Source organism: Littorina saxatilis, linkage group LG6 (genome assembly GCF_037325665.1).
Source record: "Littorina saxatilis isolate snail1 linkage group LG6, US_GU_Lsax_2.0, whole genome shotgun sequence".
Lineage (NCBI taxonomy): Eukaryota > Metazoa > Mollusca > Gastropoda > Littorinimorpha > Littorinidae > Littorina > Littorina saxatilis.
In genome coordinates this window covers 17,975,086-17,992,537 of record NC_090250.1, presented here as the reverse complement: position 1 = coordinate 17,992,537, position 17,452 = coordinate 17,975,086, and the positions used below count along the sequence as shown (strand labels likewise).

Sequence of the window (17,452 nt, the reverse complement as noted above, 5' to 3'; positions counted from 1 at the left end):
TATCTGTGGGGTTGCCACTGAGTAATGAAATCCCCCTTGTAAACCATGGCAGGCAGCACCTGGAAAAGAATACAACTTGATTTTTAGAATTGAAACATTTACAGGAATTTTAGTTGAAATCTTATTTGAATTTCTGTCATAATTGTCTTTGTGTCATATAAAATTAAGTCACATGATCAAGAAAAGTCAGTAATGATGAAACCTCTCCTTGATGATCTCCCAAAATCTGTTGGATAGAGAGGGAGTCTTATAACAGAGGTCATTTTGCTGACACTATGAAGAGAATGTCTGAGAAAAGCTAGCTGGTCTTAGAGCAGAGGGAGTCTTATAACAGACGAACTTTTACTGACACTATGGAGAGAATGTCTGAGAAAAGCTAGCTGGTCTTAGAGCAGAGGGAGTCTTATAACAGACGAACTTTTACTGACACTATGGAGAGAATGTCTGAGAAAAGCTAGCTGGTCTTAGAGCAGAGGGAGTCTTATAACAGACGAACTTTTACTGACACTATGGAGAGAATGTCTGAGAAAAGCTAGCTGGTCTTAGAGCAGAGGGAGTCTTATAACAGACGAACTTTTACTGACACTATGGAGAGAATGTCTGAGAAAAGCTAGCTGGTCTTAGAGCAGAGGGAGTCTTATAACAGACGAACTTTTACTGACACTATGGAGAGAATGTCTGAGAAAAGCTAGCTGGTCTTAGAGCAGAGGGAGTCTTATAACAGACGAACTTTTACTGACACTTATGGAGAGAATGTCTGAGAAAAGCTAGCTGGTCTTAGAGCAGAGGGAGTCTTATAACAGACGAACTTTTACTGACACTATGGAGAGAATGTCTGAGAAAAGCTAGCTGGTCTTAGAGCAGAGGGAGTCTTATAACAGACGAACTTTTACTGACACTATGGAGAGAATGTCTGAGAAAAGCTAGCTGGTCTTAGAGCAGAGGGAGTCTTATAACAGACGAACTTTTACTGACACTATGGAGAGAATGTCTGAGAAAAGCTAGCTGGTCTTAGAGCAGAGGGAGTCTTATAACAGACGAACTTTTACTGACACTATGGAGAGAATGTCTGAGAAAAGCTAGCTGGTCTTAGAGCAGAGGGAGTCTTATAACAGACGAACTTTTACTGACACTTATGGAGAGAATGTCTGAGAAAAGCTAGCTGGTCTTAGAGCAGAGGGAGTCTTATAACAGACGAACTTTTACTGACACTATGGAGAGAATGTCTGAGAAAAGCTAGCTGGTCTTAGAGCAGAGGGAGTCTTATAACAGACGAACTTTTACTGACACTATGGAGAGAATGTCTGAGAAAAGCTAGCTGGTCTTAGAGCAGAGGGAGTCTTATAACAGACGAACTTTTACTGACACTATTCAGGGAATGTCTGAGAAAAGCTAGCTGGTCTTAGAGCAGAGGGAGTCTTATAACAGACGAACTTTTACTGACACTATGGAGAGAATGTCTGAGAAAAGCTAGCTGGTCTCGGAGCAGAGGGAGTCTTATAACAGAGGTAATTTTATTGACACTATGAAGAGAATGTCTGAGAAGAGCTATAGCTGGTCGTAGAGAAGAGGTAGTCTTAAAACAGACGTAATTTTACTGACACTATGGAGAGAACGTCTGAGAAAAGCTATAGCTGGTCTCGGAGCAGAGGGAGTCTTAAAACAGAAGTTTCACTGTCGGTGTTGTTCTCAGACTAAACAGACAATAGGTCAGTTGGACCTGGACCGAAAATATGTAAAGGTGAAAATGTCTTGGCTACAAAAACAAAGGTTCGGAATAGAACCTACATGTCAAAACTATCGGACAGACAACTGGCAAGGGGTCAGAACAAAACGTAAGATCAAAGTATAGAGGAACCTCGTTTTTAAGACCTCCAAAAATCTGAGAAAATCAGGTCTTAAAAAGGAGGGGGTCTTAAATTGGGGGGGGGGGGGGGGGGAGGTCTTAAAAGGGGGTTCCACTGTAGTATGCGTCAAGGACTGCAGACCGAGGCCTGGGAACAACACATAACTGTAGTTAAATGGTGTAAAGTCTACGTCACCAGAATCAAGAAAGCATGTGTACTAGTACAGTGGAACCCCCCTTTTAAGTCCTCAACAAATCTGAAAATGTCAGGTCTTAAAAAGGAGGGAGTCTTAAAATAGGGGTAAATTTACAGAGGTTATGAAGATAAAATCTGAAAAAGCAAGGTCTTGAAAGGGGGAAGGTCTTGAAAGGGGGAAGGTCTTAAAAGGGGGGTTCCACTGTTTATTATCTCCCTTCAATTAAAGGTTCCTTCCCACACATATGCACCAATTTGTACGTCAAAAAAACCCCGTCCAGACTTTTTTTTTGGGTTAGAGCATCTTTCCCCTCGTATCCCATGTAAAACCCTGGACACATCTTTGGTAGACAGCATGATCATTTACATGGGACTAGACCATCCCTCCACTTGGTCACATACCACAAATCAACACCCTGACTGCTTGCTGTTGCAAGTTGGAATTTTCTGATGAATCAATTAATTACAAAATTAATTCTTGAAAAAAAAACGGAAAAAAACCCACAATGCACAGCGAGCACCCAGACTGTTTAATTTTGGTATGTGACCAAGTGGAGGGATTGTCTTATCCCACGTAAAAGTCTGACCAGATCTGAGACAGTGAGGTGAACTGTTTTCACGAGGCGGAGTGGGACTTTACCAAACGTTCAATGACTTACCAAAATTGCCCTTTGCGTCTGCCACTACCACAGCTCCAGAAAATGTGGGGTAAGCTTTGGCAATGGGCGCCATGGCAACCTGTGCTGCCTTGGTAACCGTGAGACCTTGACCCAGCAAGGTCACTGCATGGAAACTGTAAACAGAAGCAATTCGCCATCATAATGACAGAAAGGCCATACACTTTTACTATGAAACATCAAAAACAAATCAAGGAACACAGGAGTAATAAGGGGACAAAATTGGGTATACTTCACAGACAATTTGTTTAATTTGCTTGCATGCTTGTTGCATTTACGAATGACATGCTATTTCAGCAGACTGAAACAAACAGATAAATAAACAGACAGAGACAAATGCACAGACAGACAGATGTACACACACACACACACACACACACACACACACACACACACACACACACACACATTCGCTGTCTCACACACACACACACACACACATTCGCTGTCTCACACACACACTCACCCTTCTTCTCTCTCTCTCTATCACACACACACACACACACTTTCAAACACACACATGTTAGAGCAACAACTCTCTGCTGACATCTTCACCATTAAAACAAAGATGAACAAGTCGCGTAAGGCGAAAATACAATATTTAGTCAAGTAGCTGTCGAACTCACAGAATGAAACTGAACGCAATGCCATTTTACTCGTAGCATCGTCAGGCCACCGCTCATGGCAAAGGCAGTGAAATTGACAAGAAGAGCGGGGTAGTAGTTGCGCTAAGAAGGATAGCACGCTTTTCTGTACCTCTCTTTGTTTTAACTTTCTGAGCGTGTTTTTAATCCAAACATATATATATATGTTTTTGGAATCAGGAACCGACAAGGAATAAGATGAAAGTGTTTTTAAATTGATTTGGACAATTTAATTTTGATAATAATTTTTATATATTTAATTTTCAGAGCTTGTTTTTAATCCGAATATAACATATTTATATGTTTTTGGAATCAGCAAATGATGGAGAATAAGATAAACGTAAATTTGGATCGTTTTATAAACATTTATTCTTTTTACAATTTTCAGATTTTTAATGACCAAAGTCATTAATTAATTTTTAAGCCACCAAGCTGAAATGCAATACCGAACCCCGGGCTTCGTCGAAGATTACTTGACCAAAATTTCAACCAATTTGGTTGAAAAATGAGGGCGTGACAGTGCCGCCTCAACTTTCACGAAAAGCCGGATATGACGTCATCAAAGACATTTATCAAAAAAATGAAAAAAACGTTCGGGGATATCAATCCCAGGAACTCTCATGTCAAATTTCATAAAGATCGGTCCAGTAGTTTGGTCTGAATCGCTCTACACACACACACAGACAGACACACACACACACACACACACACACACACATACACCACGACCCTCGTCTCGATTCCCCCCTCTACGTTAAAATATTTAGTCAAAACTTGACTAAATATAAAAAGTAGAGTACACATACGCAGGTAAAAATCTCATCATGATGTCACCGTCACCGGTAGCTGCAGCTCCCCCCACACCACTGGAGGCGTACGCGCCAGCACCAACAATCGGTGAGTCACCGATACGCCTGAAACATATCATTGACACAACCATCTTAAAGGGATACCACTGGTCTGATTGTTTGGGGGACTTTCAGGCGAATTTGATGAATCTGAAGAATCTGGGGAATCTACTGTTAATTTAGATGCACATGGCACGATTTGCTCAATAACACACTACACAAGTATGCTAATTAATTGAATCAAAGTCAGTGAATGCTCGTTAGAGAGCTACCTCTCTCGGGTGTTAGAAACAAAAAGGCGGAAAGACGGGAGTGCCATCTCCCCCCCTCAACTAATGTTCATCACAAACACAAACAAGGGAAGTAAGTCGTGGAAGTAACCCAAACAAAGAGTGCTCTCTCCTTGCTTATTTTACGATGAACGGGAACACGCCAAACTTAAAAGTAATACCAAATATCTTCAGTTTTAAAGACAGCGCTTGCAAGATGCTAATATTCTCACCCTGGAACTTTGTGATTCATGCCGTTTGTGGTTGTTCCGGCCATGACCCGGGAATTTATGTCGACCACCACCATTCCGATTGTGTCGTGATTATCTCTGCCAACTCTGTCTGACGCCCGCTGTCTCTCTTCAACATTGCTGCTGGGTTTGTAGGGGCCACAGTGTGTTTTGGGGTCTGGTGAAACGTTCTGCAGGAAAAAAAAAAAAAAATCAAATCAGAAACTAAGAAAGGAAAAATATGAAGATCAAGAAAAAACATCTGCCTGGAGGAACCAAAACATCGGAGACAATGTCTTTCAGTGTTATCAGCGTGTATCGGTAATGCTGACTTTCTTTATGGTATGTGATCAAGAGGAAAGATGGACTCTTATCCCATGTAAAAGCTTGGCCAGATCTGAGATGGTGAGCGAAACAAGATACAAGATACAAGATACAAGATACAAGAAGTTTTATTGTTCTCATCCCTGTAGGGGCGACCACCCCCAACCAGGCGCGTTCACAGGTGGCGGATAGTGTGATGGCCTTCAGATATGGAGGTTAGCTGCGAAATAAGCCAGGCTTGCCAGGACGAATAAGCAGTCGCGGACCAACTGGCGGTGCTTCCAACAGGAGGGGGCGGGGTAACAGGTGGCACTGTTACACTCAAGAAATACCCCAGGTGTCCAATGACGGGAGCATCATGCGAACAAGAGCCGCATTTTAAGTTCTAGCCCTGGGGAAGGTCACCTCAGATAAACAAACCAGCCAGCTATGACCAAATAGCCGGGTAGACTGGACTCGACAGCCCTGTAAAGCCACCAGTCTAGGAGAAGGATCACTCCGATATAAAAACACGCTGAAGCCGGATGAGCTGGGCCATGTATGGCGCATAACGACAGCTCAACGCATCAACGCTCATATGACAGACGACAACGGAATTGTCCTCATCAATACAAGGACATTTGGCATGTGTGTGGCAAGACATAATACACTGATACATAGACATTTACAAAACACAACTGAAGTTCAATATCAGCACACCCTTACGCAACATACCCACTACTTCAGACACACAGGCTACATGTTCCCCTCGGACGTACGCAACCCACAATTCACCCAGCAATACAGCTCCACGTGCACTTACTCATTCATGCAGCACTCTAGCACCCGGTCATGTACAACTCACACACTGGAACCCTCATACGGCTACATATTGCATTATAACACCCACACAAACATTACAACCTCAAACATCGTACTAGATCTACAACTAACAAGCATACAAACTGTTTACAAACTGTTTACAAGAGAAGGAGCGTGCCTTTAACCAAAAACTAAAGGCAAAACTGCACAGTGTGCCTTTCTATAGCTGGAATGGCAGTATGATTTTTTAGTTGGTAGGCTGAAAGCTACATGTTGTAATAATATCGTGTTTGGTATTTATATTCGGATGCCATCGTAGGGTCCCACTCTCAGCCACATCAGTATAACATCAGACAGACGAATGTCTATCACTAAGTTTATTCATTAAAGTATAGAGCATAAGTAAATAAGCAGCATACACTAATAGAGCTAGGCACAATGTGGCATGATTAACATTAGGATGCAGCATGGCGGGGAAAGTCTGAGTGCAACATGTACTCTTATGTTGGCAGCTCAGACAATGGGAAGAGCCAGGTCAGAGGTCAGTTATGGGCGGAGATGTAGCTCAGTCGGTAGCGCGCTGGATTTGTATCCAGTTGGCCGCTGTCAGCGTGAGTTCGTCCCCACGTTCGGCGAGAGATTTATTTCTCAGAGGCAACTTTGTGTGCAGACTCTCCTCGGTGTCCGAACACCCCCGTGTGTACACGCAAGCACAAGACCGAGTGCGCACGAAAAAGATCCTGTAATCCATGTCAGAGTTCGGTGGGTTATAGAAACACGAAAATACCCAGCATGCTTCCTCCGAAAACGGCGTATGGCTGCCTAAATGGCGGGGTAAGAAACGGTCATACACGTAAAATTCCACTCGTGCAAAAAACACGAGTGTACGTGGGAGTTTCAGCCCACGAACGCAGAAGAAGAAGAAGAAGAAGAGGTCAGTTATGACAGGCTGCATGGTGGTGGCACAATTGATATGACTATACACTACAAACTATACCTTTCTGTAGTTTGGCTGGCAGTGGCCGCTCTTCCAGCCTTTCCACATCTGTACTGAGCTGTTGGTGGATAGACTCTCCTCCTTGAATCCCATGTCCACTGCAAACCTTGTTGCTGAGCATGGAATAAAAGTCCATTACCAAACACAATTTAAGATTAAAGAAAAGCCAAAACCTTATACATTGTAGGTAAAAGGTGTTATTTCAAGTGCTATGTTATGACATTCACATGCAGTCATCATAACTGTATACAGTCGAACTCGCTTAAGACGAATCACTGGGGATCGGAAAAAAAGTTCGTCTTAACCAAAATTCGTATTAAAAAAATTGATTGATTTTTTTTTTTTTTTTTTTAAAAGTCTTGTACATTTTATGGTGTTTCAATTTGTTTCTTTCGCAACTTTCATGCTGCTTCACGTTTAGACAATAAAGTGACATTCAGTTACATGTTCATGTGTGTCTCATGTTGAGTGATGATTGTTGAGTTTGAGTGAGAGTGAGCACACAGATGTGTCATCCAGTTGTTACGTTTTTGGTCACACACACACGCACACACTGACACTGTCCACATTCGCGGTGTTCCTATCATGTGTCCGGAATCACTTACCTTGGCGACGGGTAGCAAACCTTGGCCAATTTAGTTTTTGTTTTGTTTGTTTGTTGCAACATGATGTTCAAATCCAAATCGAAAGCACTGACTGACTGATAAACTATCGCGAACCGGCGAACGCAAACGTTGAGAGTGTGGTTTCCCTTGTCCAAGGGAAACCACTCTGGCATCTATATTTTTTGGCAATGGCTTCCGTTCTAAACATTGATGTTTCGTTTTTGGTATTCGCGAAGGAAATAAACGTCAGTCAGTCATTCATGTTCAGTGTCTGAGCTATCAATCACTTTGATTCTAAATTTGAAATTGTTTTGTGAGTACAGTGTAATCAGTTTAACTTTATTCAGTGATCGGTTGAGCAATGGTTCAAGCAGTCGACGCAAGGGAAGACCGTCTTTGACACATATATTCAAACTTCTCAAATTCCCATGATATGTCGATCTCGGGACGAGTTTAAAGATTTCGTCATAAGCGTGAGTAAATTACAGACATTATGCATGCTTGGGAATCCAAAAAGTGCTCGTTATAAGCATAAATTCGTTACAAAGAATTCGTTTTAAGCATTTTTTTTAAGCATGAAGAAAGAGGTATTCAGTTGGGAACTTAAAACTAATACGTTATAAGTCAAAATTCGTAACTAGCGTGTTCGTTTTAAGTGGGTTCGACTGTACTTATCGAAGAACTCATTCAAATGATCTGACTCAGTGACACTGAGAGCTCTTTTAAAAAGTCTGAGAAAACAAGGTCTAAAAAAGGAGGGAGTCTTAAATTGGGGGTTCCACTATACTAGACAGGCCACTCATCACTGCACAATTTCAAGGAATCTTGTTTTTAGAAGACTAGTCAGTCACCTACCTGCCTCGCCGGCAAGCAGTGTGTGTTGTGTGTAGTCCATCACAGCTCGTGCTACACCAATGGCGTCTTTGACTCGACGCAAATCACCCACTGAACCAACCTCAAAAGTGTCCCTGTAACAGCCACAGAAAAGTCAAATTATTCCAATGAAAAGCCAAATTATTTACAAATATGTCCATGAAACATCCACAGAAAAGCCAAATTCTTCACAGAAAAACCAAAATCTTCTCAAAAAAGCCTTGACAACTAATATGTCCCTGAAACATCCACAGAAAAGCCAAATCATTCACAGAAAAGCCAATTATTTACAGAAAAGCCTTGGCAGTTAATATGTCCCTGAAACATCCACAGAAAAGCCAAATTAATCACAGAAAAGCCAAATTATTTACAAAAAAGACAAATTCTTTTCAGAAAACCCTTGACAGTTAATATGTCCCCAAAACATCCACAGAAAACCCAAATTAATCACAGAAAAGCCTAAACATCCTCAGAAAAAGCTCAAGTCTGAAAGAGTTATCAGACTTTAATTAGTGCAGCAAAAAAACAGACGATCTGCAGTTTACTGAATCTGTGTCAGAACATGTATAACATTTTGACCGTACAGTATATATAATATGTTATGCTCATATGTAATAACTTTTGGTTCAATTGCTGCGCAGGTGGCTTTTTATTGGCTGAAAATCATGCAAATTGTGTCACATGGATGTCGGAGGAGATTAACTTTTCTTGTAAAAATCTGCATAAAAGACTTTTGTCATTTTTATATTACAAATAAGTTCTTTTTTGTTAGAGTAGGTATTCCAAAGTGCTCTTCGCGTGTGGCGAAAAGTGACGCCGAGCGTGATTTTTCACTGGTTTTTAACTTGTTCAAACTCGCTGGAATGAGGTGAACTGAATAAAAAGAATACACCAAGATGATAATTGATTCTTCATAGTTACTTTAAAACAAAAATAAAGTATTAGATTCAAAATCTAACATTTGAAATACGCGTGTGAAAATGGTTACTAAGTTGTGATTTTCTGACGTCAGAACGAAGTTTTTGCTGCGTTGTTTTGACCCCAACCGGGAAAACTCCGCTCGGGCAGATAAGCCATTAAAGTTAGCAACAACCCGCTACTATAGACATGAAGAGGAAAGATTAAACTTCCCGATGATATCAATATTATTTTGATTGGCTTCCGTTTAAGAGTACTATTATTCAGTTTAAAACTTCGCTCGAAAATTTTGCCATCTCAGAACAAACAATATCCGGTTTTATGAATGCGAATGGCAAGGTCGGAGTTTGAACTTTCACCTGGTCTTATTTTCATACTGATGCAACCAACGGCTTGCTTGCCCGAGAACCGAAAACGAGGCAACCCGTTTTTCTCGTTGTCGATTACGCCGTGTAATGGCGGCGTTTGCCGAAGACCAAGCGATGGCACGTCACGGTCGCGAAAAATCGATTTTGCACCCAAACTTTGAGGAACCATTCGATCCAGATTATCTAGAAGGTAAGCATATATGCCTTACAATGTGTTCTCTTTCAATTCTTTAAGATATATTTGCTTATTTAAAAAACCACGGGGGATGAACGAACCGAGTTGATAGCAGACGAAGTACAGTGTTTGTGAAAGTGTGAGTAGTGAACTTCTCGGCATGCGGTATTTTTACAGTGAGGAAAATAAAGCATTATGACTCAAGGAATAAAGTCTTGAAACACATTTTTAACAATCTGTTCATTGATTTGAATCATTAACAAAGAGAATTACTAGAAATTAGCTTTTTTGCATGCGTGCTCGATAGTCGTCTTCTGGGTGATCTCCCTTATCTCCTTGTTTACATTTTACGATGTGCAAACAACTTCGCTTTTTTTACGTCAAATAATTCCGTTTTCTTTTTTAACTATTGTGTTCACTTCTTTTTTTATTTCACTGTTGTAACAAAGTTCCTTGAAAATGTGGTTGACTTGCAATGGACATTGAACTTTTCATGCACAATTTTTTTATTTTTTTATTTTATTTTTTTTTAACTTTCCTTCTTCGAGTATGTATGTGTTGTTGGAGTATGCGTTAGTGAGACATATAAATGCGTGTAATCATCACAAATTAAATGGCTTGATTTTCATCAAGTATGTTTTTGTGTCATCTGAGCATAAAACATCACATACCACCATACAATCATATTGTGTTCACTTCTTGAAATGGTAATCTTACTGTGCTAATGCCCTCCAACTTTTCCCTTCTCAATCTCAGATGATCGGTTCCAGAAACTAAAGGAGACATTTTTAATGACTGTCAGAGGGAGAAGACCAAGCCTTCCTCAGTTCCTGACTAACTTGATGGCAGGTGTTCATCAAGCTTTAACTTAAGCTCCGGGGACTGATTTGCTGGGAGCAAGGCCATACAGTGTAAGCATTCAAATGGAAAAATACAGATGGAAAAAAAAGAAGTTTTACCTTCAGTATATGATGGCACTGTTTAGTATTAGCTTCTTTTGACATTCATTTTTTGAGTCACTTGAGAAAAAGTGACTCTATGTAATCGGTCAGTGTTAGTCTGTCCGGCCGGCCGGCCGTCCGGCCGGCCGTCCGTAGACACCACCTTAACGTTGGACTTTTCTCGGAAACTATCAAAGCGATCGGGCTCATATTTTGTTTAGTCGTGACCTCCAATGACCTCTACACTTTAACGATGGTTTCGTTGACCTTTGACCTTTTTCAAGGTCACAGGTCAGCGTCAAAGGAAAAATTAGACATTTTATATCTTTGACAAAGTTCATCGGATGTGATTGAAACTTTGTAGGATTATTCTTTACATCAAAGTATTTACATCTGTAGCCTTTTACGAACGTTATCAGAAAAACAAGGGAGATAACTAGCCTTTTCTGTTCGGCAACACACAACTTAACGTTGGGCTTTTCTCGGAAACTATAAAAGTGACCGGGCTCAAATTTTATGTGAACGTGACTCCCAGTGACCTCTACACTTTGACATCTGCTTTGGTGACCTTTGACCTTTTTCAAGGTCACAGGTATGTCTTGAAGGAAAAAAATTGAAATATCATATCTCTGAAACTATTCATCGGATTTGATTCAAACTTTATAGGATTATTCTTTACATCAAATTATTTACATCTGTATTGTGTTGTGAATAGCAATTTCTTCCTGTCCATCTGATGCCTCATATAATATTCAGAACTGCGAAAGTGACTCGATCGAGCGTTTGCTCTTCTTGTCTAAATAAGTGTTGCAACTTACATTCTCTCTCTCTCTTTCTCTCTCTCTCTGCATATTCTATGTATTCATATTGTTCTGCTATATTATGTTAATAATCTGATATTTTATGGTCTGTCACGTTTGATGTTCTGCATGTATACTATTTGTATGTATACTTTTTATTTCATTTCACACACATGCCTAGTGGTAAGGCGTCAGCCCCGTGATCAGGAGGTCGTGGGTTCTAACCCCGGCCGGGTCATACCTAAGACTTTAAAATTGGCAATCTAGTGGCTGCTCCGCCTGGCGTCTGGCATTATGGGGTTAGTGCTAGGACTGGTTGGTCCGGTGTCAGAATAATGTGACTGGGTGAGACATGAAGCCTGTGCTGCGACTTCTGTCTTGTGTGTGGCGCACGTTATATGTCAAAGCAGCACCGCCCTGATATGGCCCTTCGTGGTCGGCTGGGCGTTAAGCAAACAAACAAACACACCCCTTCATATGGGGCTATTGCCTTGCTAGATAAACAATCCATCCATCCATCCATCTCTCTCTCTCTCTCTCTCTCTCTCTCTCTCTCTCTCTCTCTCTCTCTCTCTCTCTCTCTCTCTCTCTCTCTCTCTCTGTGTCGCTCTCTCTCTCTGTAGCTAAGAAAAAAAGGTAAGCAGTGTATATGTGTTTGTGTGCAGGTATCTGTTTGGTTCAGTCGGCTGCTTTGTGACTCTTCATATCCAGAACGTGTGAAGGCACTGATCCAGAAGACTGAAAAATCCTTCAACAACATTGCTGTTTCTTCAGCTGATGCTGCATTCTTGAAAGAGACCTCTTATGTGAACATAATAAACAAAGAACTTGATGATGTTGGCATTGACTGGTCAAATGTGCATTCATGTTCTCAATTTTTAGGAACAGGTATCCGACTGACAAACCAGATTGTGATTGCACTTGAACAATTTAGAAAGAAAGAACATGTAAAACAAGATTTTGCTTCTGAATGGTTGAATGTGTTAGGGGAGGGGATTGAAATGTTCTAGATCACAGATTGCTAAGTCTGAAGAGAAAAGTATGATGCACTACAAAATCTTAAGCAAAGCTAAAGATAGGCGCCCTGAAGAACTTGGGAAGTTTTTGGTTCATGAATTTAGTGTGCAGTCAAACAGTTGCCAAGGAAGAAGTGTTTCCAACAAGAATTTGGACAGCTCAAACCAGGAGCAAGAGAAGTTTGTCCATCACAGCACAGTTGAACCAGCAGGAATACTTGACAGTAGGGAAGAAAACCAGCATAGCATTAGCAGTCTGCAAGTTCAACATTCAGCTGCTACAATGGTTACGCTGGAATACCACAACATACTACAGGAAGGGAAAGAAAAGGCAGAAAAAGAAAGCTTGAACATTTGGAGTATATTGTAGGTGGTGCAAATCTGACTACCACTTGGCAAACTAAGGACTTTGCTGATTTGACTAATGCTAAAGAAAAACTGGACTTTTCTCAAACAAGTGCATGCCAATTTTAGTCAAGAAACTACAGCAAGAGAACAGAAATGTGAAGAAAAGCTTATCAGGAGTGAGAAACTCCAAACTCTAAAGAAGAAGTGCAAATTTCAAAGCTACCCACCAAGGAGATCTTGTGCTAAAACAATATTCTTGAGCAAGAACTAAACATTTTAAAAGAGGAAGCTTTATCACTCACGACAGAAAAAATTGCTGTGCAACAATAATCTTCAAAACTGAGGCAGAAAATTGAGCTTTTACAAAGTTAACTTGCAAGCATGACAGAGTAAGCTAATCAAGACATACTTTTTTCGTAAAAAAAAAAAAAAAAAGATTTTTATTTTTTTTTTATGTTTTTTTTTTTTACCTCAGATAAAAAACAGTTATGGTCTCAAGGGAAGAAAAGACGTTCATTGTCTTGTTTGCTGTTCTGACAGTTTATTAAAAACTGATCATTTTGGTATAAGGTACTTGCATTATCTTAAACATTGAACCAGATAAAAACATTTTGAAGAAGCCAAAATTCACGTTATGTACAAAATATCTGTTTTTTCAAGACATTGCTATGTTTTTATTAAGCATGTAGAAATCCAAGTGTGTATCACTTATTAAGAGCTTTTAATGATGAACAAATGGATACCAAAAACAGCTTTGTAACTTTTAAAGCAAGAAAGTTATGGCAGACCAAAAATGACCACTTAGTCGCCATTTTTCTCGACTTGACAAAACAGCACTTTTGGCATTTTTGATCAAAGATATCGTACTAACCAGTTGTCAGATAGAGTTGAAAAAAATTAGGCTTAGATATCATATCCTGCTCTTCCTAGAAAATGTATTACAATGAAAATGCATTTTATGATTTAGAGATGAAAGAGTTAGAAAATGGACTCTTGCCCAGTTGTTGGGAGTAGCAGAGGGCTTATTTTGCTATTTTGTGCCATTTTTGAAGCTCTGTATCTCTATTACGATGTATTTCCTGTCAATGTATTTTGCATTATCAATCTGAAAAGTATATAAACTATTCATAAACTCATTTTTTGACTCATGTGATTTGATTTGTGTGCTTGAGGCATGTCTGAATGTGCGGAAGAATGATGTGCGAAAAATTTTCAGAGTCCAAAAATACGGAAAAAAATCATAACATTTTTTTTTTCCAGCCCACCTTAAAAAAAAAGTATTCCTGTGCACAGAATGAAAAACTCTATTTGTTTAACTAAGTTTCATATGGGTTATTTAAAAATTGAAAATCACTTTGGAATACCTATTTAGAGTACAAAAAATTCCTAGGATTAGGAGAGAAAAAGAGAAATCAGAAACATTGAGTTTTTATTTTTTGCCTGAGTATACTTATCGAAGAACTCATTCAAAAAAGCATTGGAATGAACAGGCATGTACATTTTATCGCGTGTTATTTGTTCAAGGCATTAGTGCTCTGCATGACAAATTAAGCCAGTATAGTGCAGTAGCGTATTGCGCTTCACAGTAAAGCGTGCTTTTCTCTATTCTTTTTAACTTTCTAAGCTTGTTTATAATGCAAACACGAAACACATAGATCTGCATGACTTGGCCATTAATAATTCTCACCCGTTCATTATCATGGCATCCAGAGTGGTTTCCCCTGTCTCGTCAGGGCTGCCGCCATAGCCGACAGTTCCGTCACACTGTTGTGTCTGACACTGACCGCAACCAGCCACCACAGCATCCAGCGCCTTGCCAGACCCCTCTGACATCACCTCCCATGCTGACAGAGAGATGATAATCACATAAGACATACGACATAAGATCATTTATTGTCCACACATTTAATTACAATGGATGGAAAAGTGTGGTTCATCTGCTCTTAAAACAACCAAAACAACATGTGACAACAACCTTAAAAAAACAAAAATAAGAACAATAAAACATACGAAGTAAGAACACACAAAGTACTCCAGACAGGCACATCCGCCACATCATAATAATAATCAACTTTTCTATAGCTCAAGTCCTTATAACAGCTCCAAGCTCTTTACAAATCTATTACAAACACACGCACACACACACACACACACACACACACACACAAAAAAACATTGTAAATAAATCTTAAAATTAGAGGTGACAAGCAAACTAAACTAACACAGCAATAAGAACAAGCACAAAATCAACAACAAAACAGTTAGAGTTCAGCATAACACATACTTTGGTTTTTTTGTTTGTTTGCTTAACGCCCAGCCGACCACGAAGGGCCATATCAGGGCGGTGCTGCTTTGACATTTAACGTGCGCCACACACACGAAATTTACAAAGTCTACAATGTGGCTTTTATAGCTACCAATAACAATGATTCCACAAAGCACTTGAGCTGATCAACGGTTTGAGAGTCAGATATTTTGCGTAGAAAGCTGAGCCTGGGCAGCGGTTCCGAGTTGCATGCACGTCTTCAGTAGTCGGTCTTGCAGAACTGAAAGCTTTGAGACGTTTATAAATGTCCGTTTGCTACCTACCTTTTTCTGTAGCATTTGTGAAAGGCCACGTGTTGATAACGAGCGGCAGTGGTGAGGACTTTGTATTTACCCAGGAAACAAAGATCGGAAGTAGCAAACAAACGCCTCTCTGCCAGGAAGTCGCCATGTTTGCTGTCATGTGACAACTGGGCAGGTGTCATGTGATGCATTGATCCAAGGGACAAAACTCACATCAGACTAAGTTGTAAAGCGTTCTGCTTAGCTCCCGTATAAATACTCAGTACTGGCACACCGTGCATGATTTTATTGTGCGCGCGTGTGTGCCGTGTGCGTGCGCGCGTGCGTGCGTGTGTGTGTGTGTGCGTGTGTTTAATCACAATAACTTGAAACCGTGCTCTGTGATGCTGCATGTGCCGCTTAAATTTATGGCCAAAGGTTTTATTATCCGAACTCATACATTGCTCGAGAGTGTGTGTGCGTGTGTGTGTGTGTGTGCGTGTGTGTGTGGGGGTGCAACATGGATGTGGTGGACGTGCCTGTCTTGAGTACTTTGGGTGTTCTTACTTCGTATGTTTCATTGTTCTTATTTTTGTTTTGTTGTTATATGTTGTTCTCAGTCGTTGTCAAGTTTTAAGAGCGGATGAACCACACTTTTCCATTTATTGTAATTAATTGTGTGGACAATAAATGATCTTATGTTTTTCTAGGCGTCCGGAGACGCCTAGTAATTGGGATCAAGTAAGCGCTTGCCTATGGACAGGATAACTCTGCGGTTGCCTATGGGACACTACCACATTTACGTCTTGAGTTACTGCCCTTACTTTTTTTTTTTTTTTTTTTTTTTGACAAAATTGTTCAACAAAAACATCGTAGGTCGAACTGTGCAGGGTCAACCGCAACAAACTCTAACCATTCATACTTTGAAGTTTTTGAGTGACTTATATACCGACATTTTTACTTCTTAGTTTTAGCACAGGTGTAGGAAAAAATCATGAACCAAAATGTTATTTATTTTTTAATTTAACATTTGTTTTACAAATGTGACCATGGTCTTTCAAACATACAGTAACATTAAACATTGTTATGTTAAAAAAAAGAAAAAAAGAAAAAAAGCTTTTGTGCACAAATCAGAAAATACATTGTACATTTTACCTACAGGCCAAACAGTGTCCGTGGCGGCAAAGGACCTATATTTTTAGATCAGTCACTGTGGCAATTTGTCAAGAACAGGCGCTTGCATTTGGATGTGTCCACTGATAGTAGGTTTGGTTGTGATCAATCAGAATGATGAGGAATAAAAATGTATGACAGTTTGTTATGATGACATGTAATTCACATATGCTGAAATGTAATATTATACATGATATAATATTATTATGGCTGTTGCCATGACCATGAACCCCAAGAAAGGTTTAATGTTATGTAAAATCAAAATACCAAAATCAAGCACCTATTTATCTGGTCTACGGCGTGTGTGTTCTGCTCTCTCTTGGCACACAGCCACAGGTCAAAGCAGAGGTTAACTTGAGTGCGCGTGTACCTAGCGGGTGATTTCTATTAGGGCCTTTTACAGCAGACCGCGCGTGTCGAAGCCACGCTGCAAACTGAGGAGTAGATTGTGTGTGTGTGTGTGTGTGTGTGTGTGTGTGTGTGTGTGTGTGTGTGTGTGTGTGTGTGTGTGTGTGTGTGTGTGTGAAGTAAAGGGGATGGTTTGCGTCCTGATATTAATCAAGAATAAATTTTTGGGGGAACAAAAATGTGATGTATAGCTCCCAACAGTAACAACAACAGCAACAACATTATGAAACAAAAGCAAGACGAAAACGCAGTGAAACACATCAAAACCAACAGCTAACTTCGAGTTTAAGTCACTGCAATAACTTGTCATAATTCCAGACGTTATCTGGTGTTTTGCTCACTGCGACAACTTGTTTAACACGATGTGAATAGCCCTCCGTAATCCCAGCGAAAACGTCCAAAACGCAGACACCAAAACTCGATGTTTTACCGTGTTATGCATAATACT

General features: G+C 40.1%; 2 protein-coding genes and 1 long non-coding RNA gene across 3 annotated transcripts in view; 2 read left to right on the top strand and 1 right to left on the bottom strand.

Moving 5' to 3' along the window:
- The window catches only part of LOC138968656 (small ribosomal subunit protein uS3), a 79,226-nt gene extending 77,222 nt beyond the window's left edge, over positions 1–2,004 (top strand). Inside the window, exon 6 of the mRNA XM_070341250.1 lies at positions 1,993–2,004. The gene's annotated coding sequence lies outside the window, so the exon portion shown is untranslated. The remainder of the gene's footprint in view (positions 1–1,992) is intronic.
- Positions 1–15,624, bottom strand: part of LOC138968653 (N(4)-(Beta-N-acetylglucosaminyl)-L-asparaginase-like) — a 17,669-nt gene extending 2,045 nt beyond the window's left edge. The window contains exons 1-8 of the mRNA XM_070341246.1: positions 15,466–15,624; positions 14,564–14,720; positions 8,293–8,405; positions 6,833–6,945; positions 4,714–4,901; positions 4,170–4,277; positions 2,702–2,835; positions 1–59 (exon numbers count right to left, since the gene is read on the bottom strand). The exon at positions 1–59 is cut by the window's left edge and continues 2,045 nt beyond it. Coding sequence (XP_070197347.1) covers positions 1–59; positions 2,702–2,835; positions 4,170–4,277; positions 4,714–4,901; positions 6,833–6,945; positions 8,293–8,405; positions 14,564–14,720; positions 15,466–15,604 — 1,011 coding nt within the window. The 5' untranslated portion in view covers positions 15,605–15,624. The remainder of the gene's footprint in view (positions 60–2,701; positions 2,836–4,169; positions 4,278–4,713; positions 4,902–6,832; positions 6,946–8,292; positions 8,406–14,563; positions 14,721–15,465) is intronic.
- On the top strand, positions 9,087–14,012 carry LOC138968648 (uncharacterized). Its single transcript, XR_011456253.1, has 3 exons — positions 9,087–9,786; positions 10,528–10,682; positions 12,178–14,012. It is a non-coding gene; the product is annotated as an uncharacterized lncRNA (long non-coding RNA).
- Positions 15,625–17,452: the final 1,828 nt, after the last annotated feature.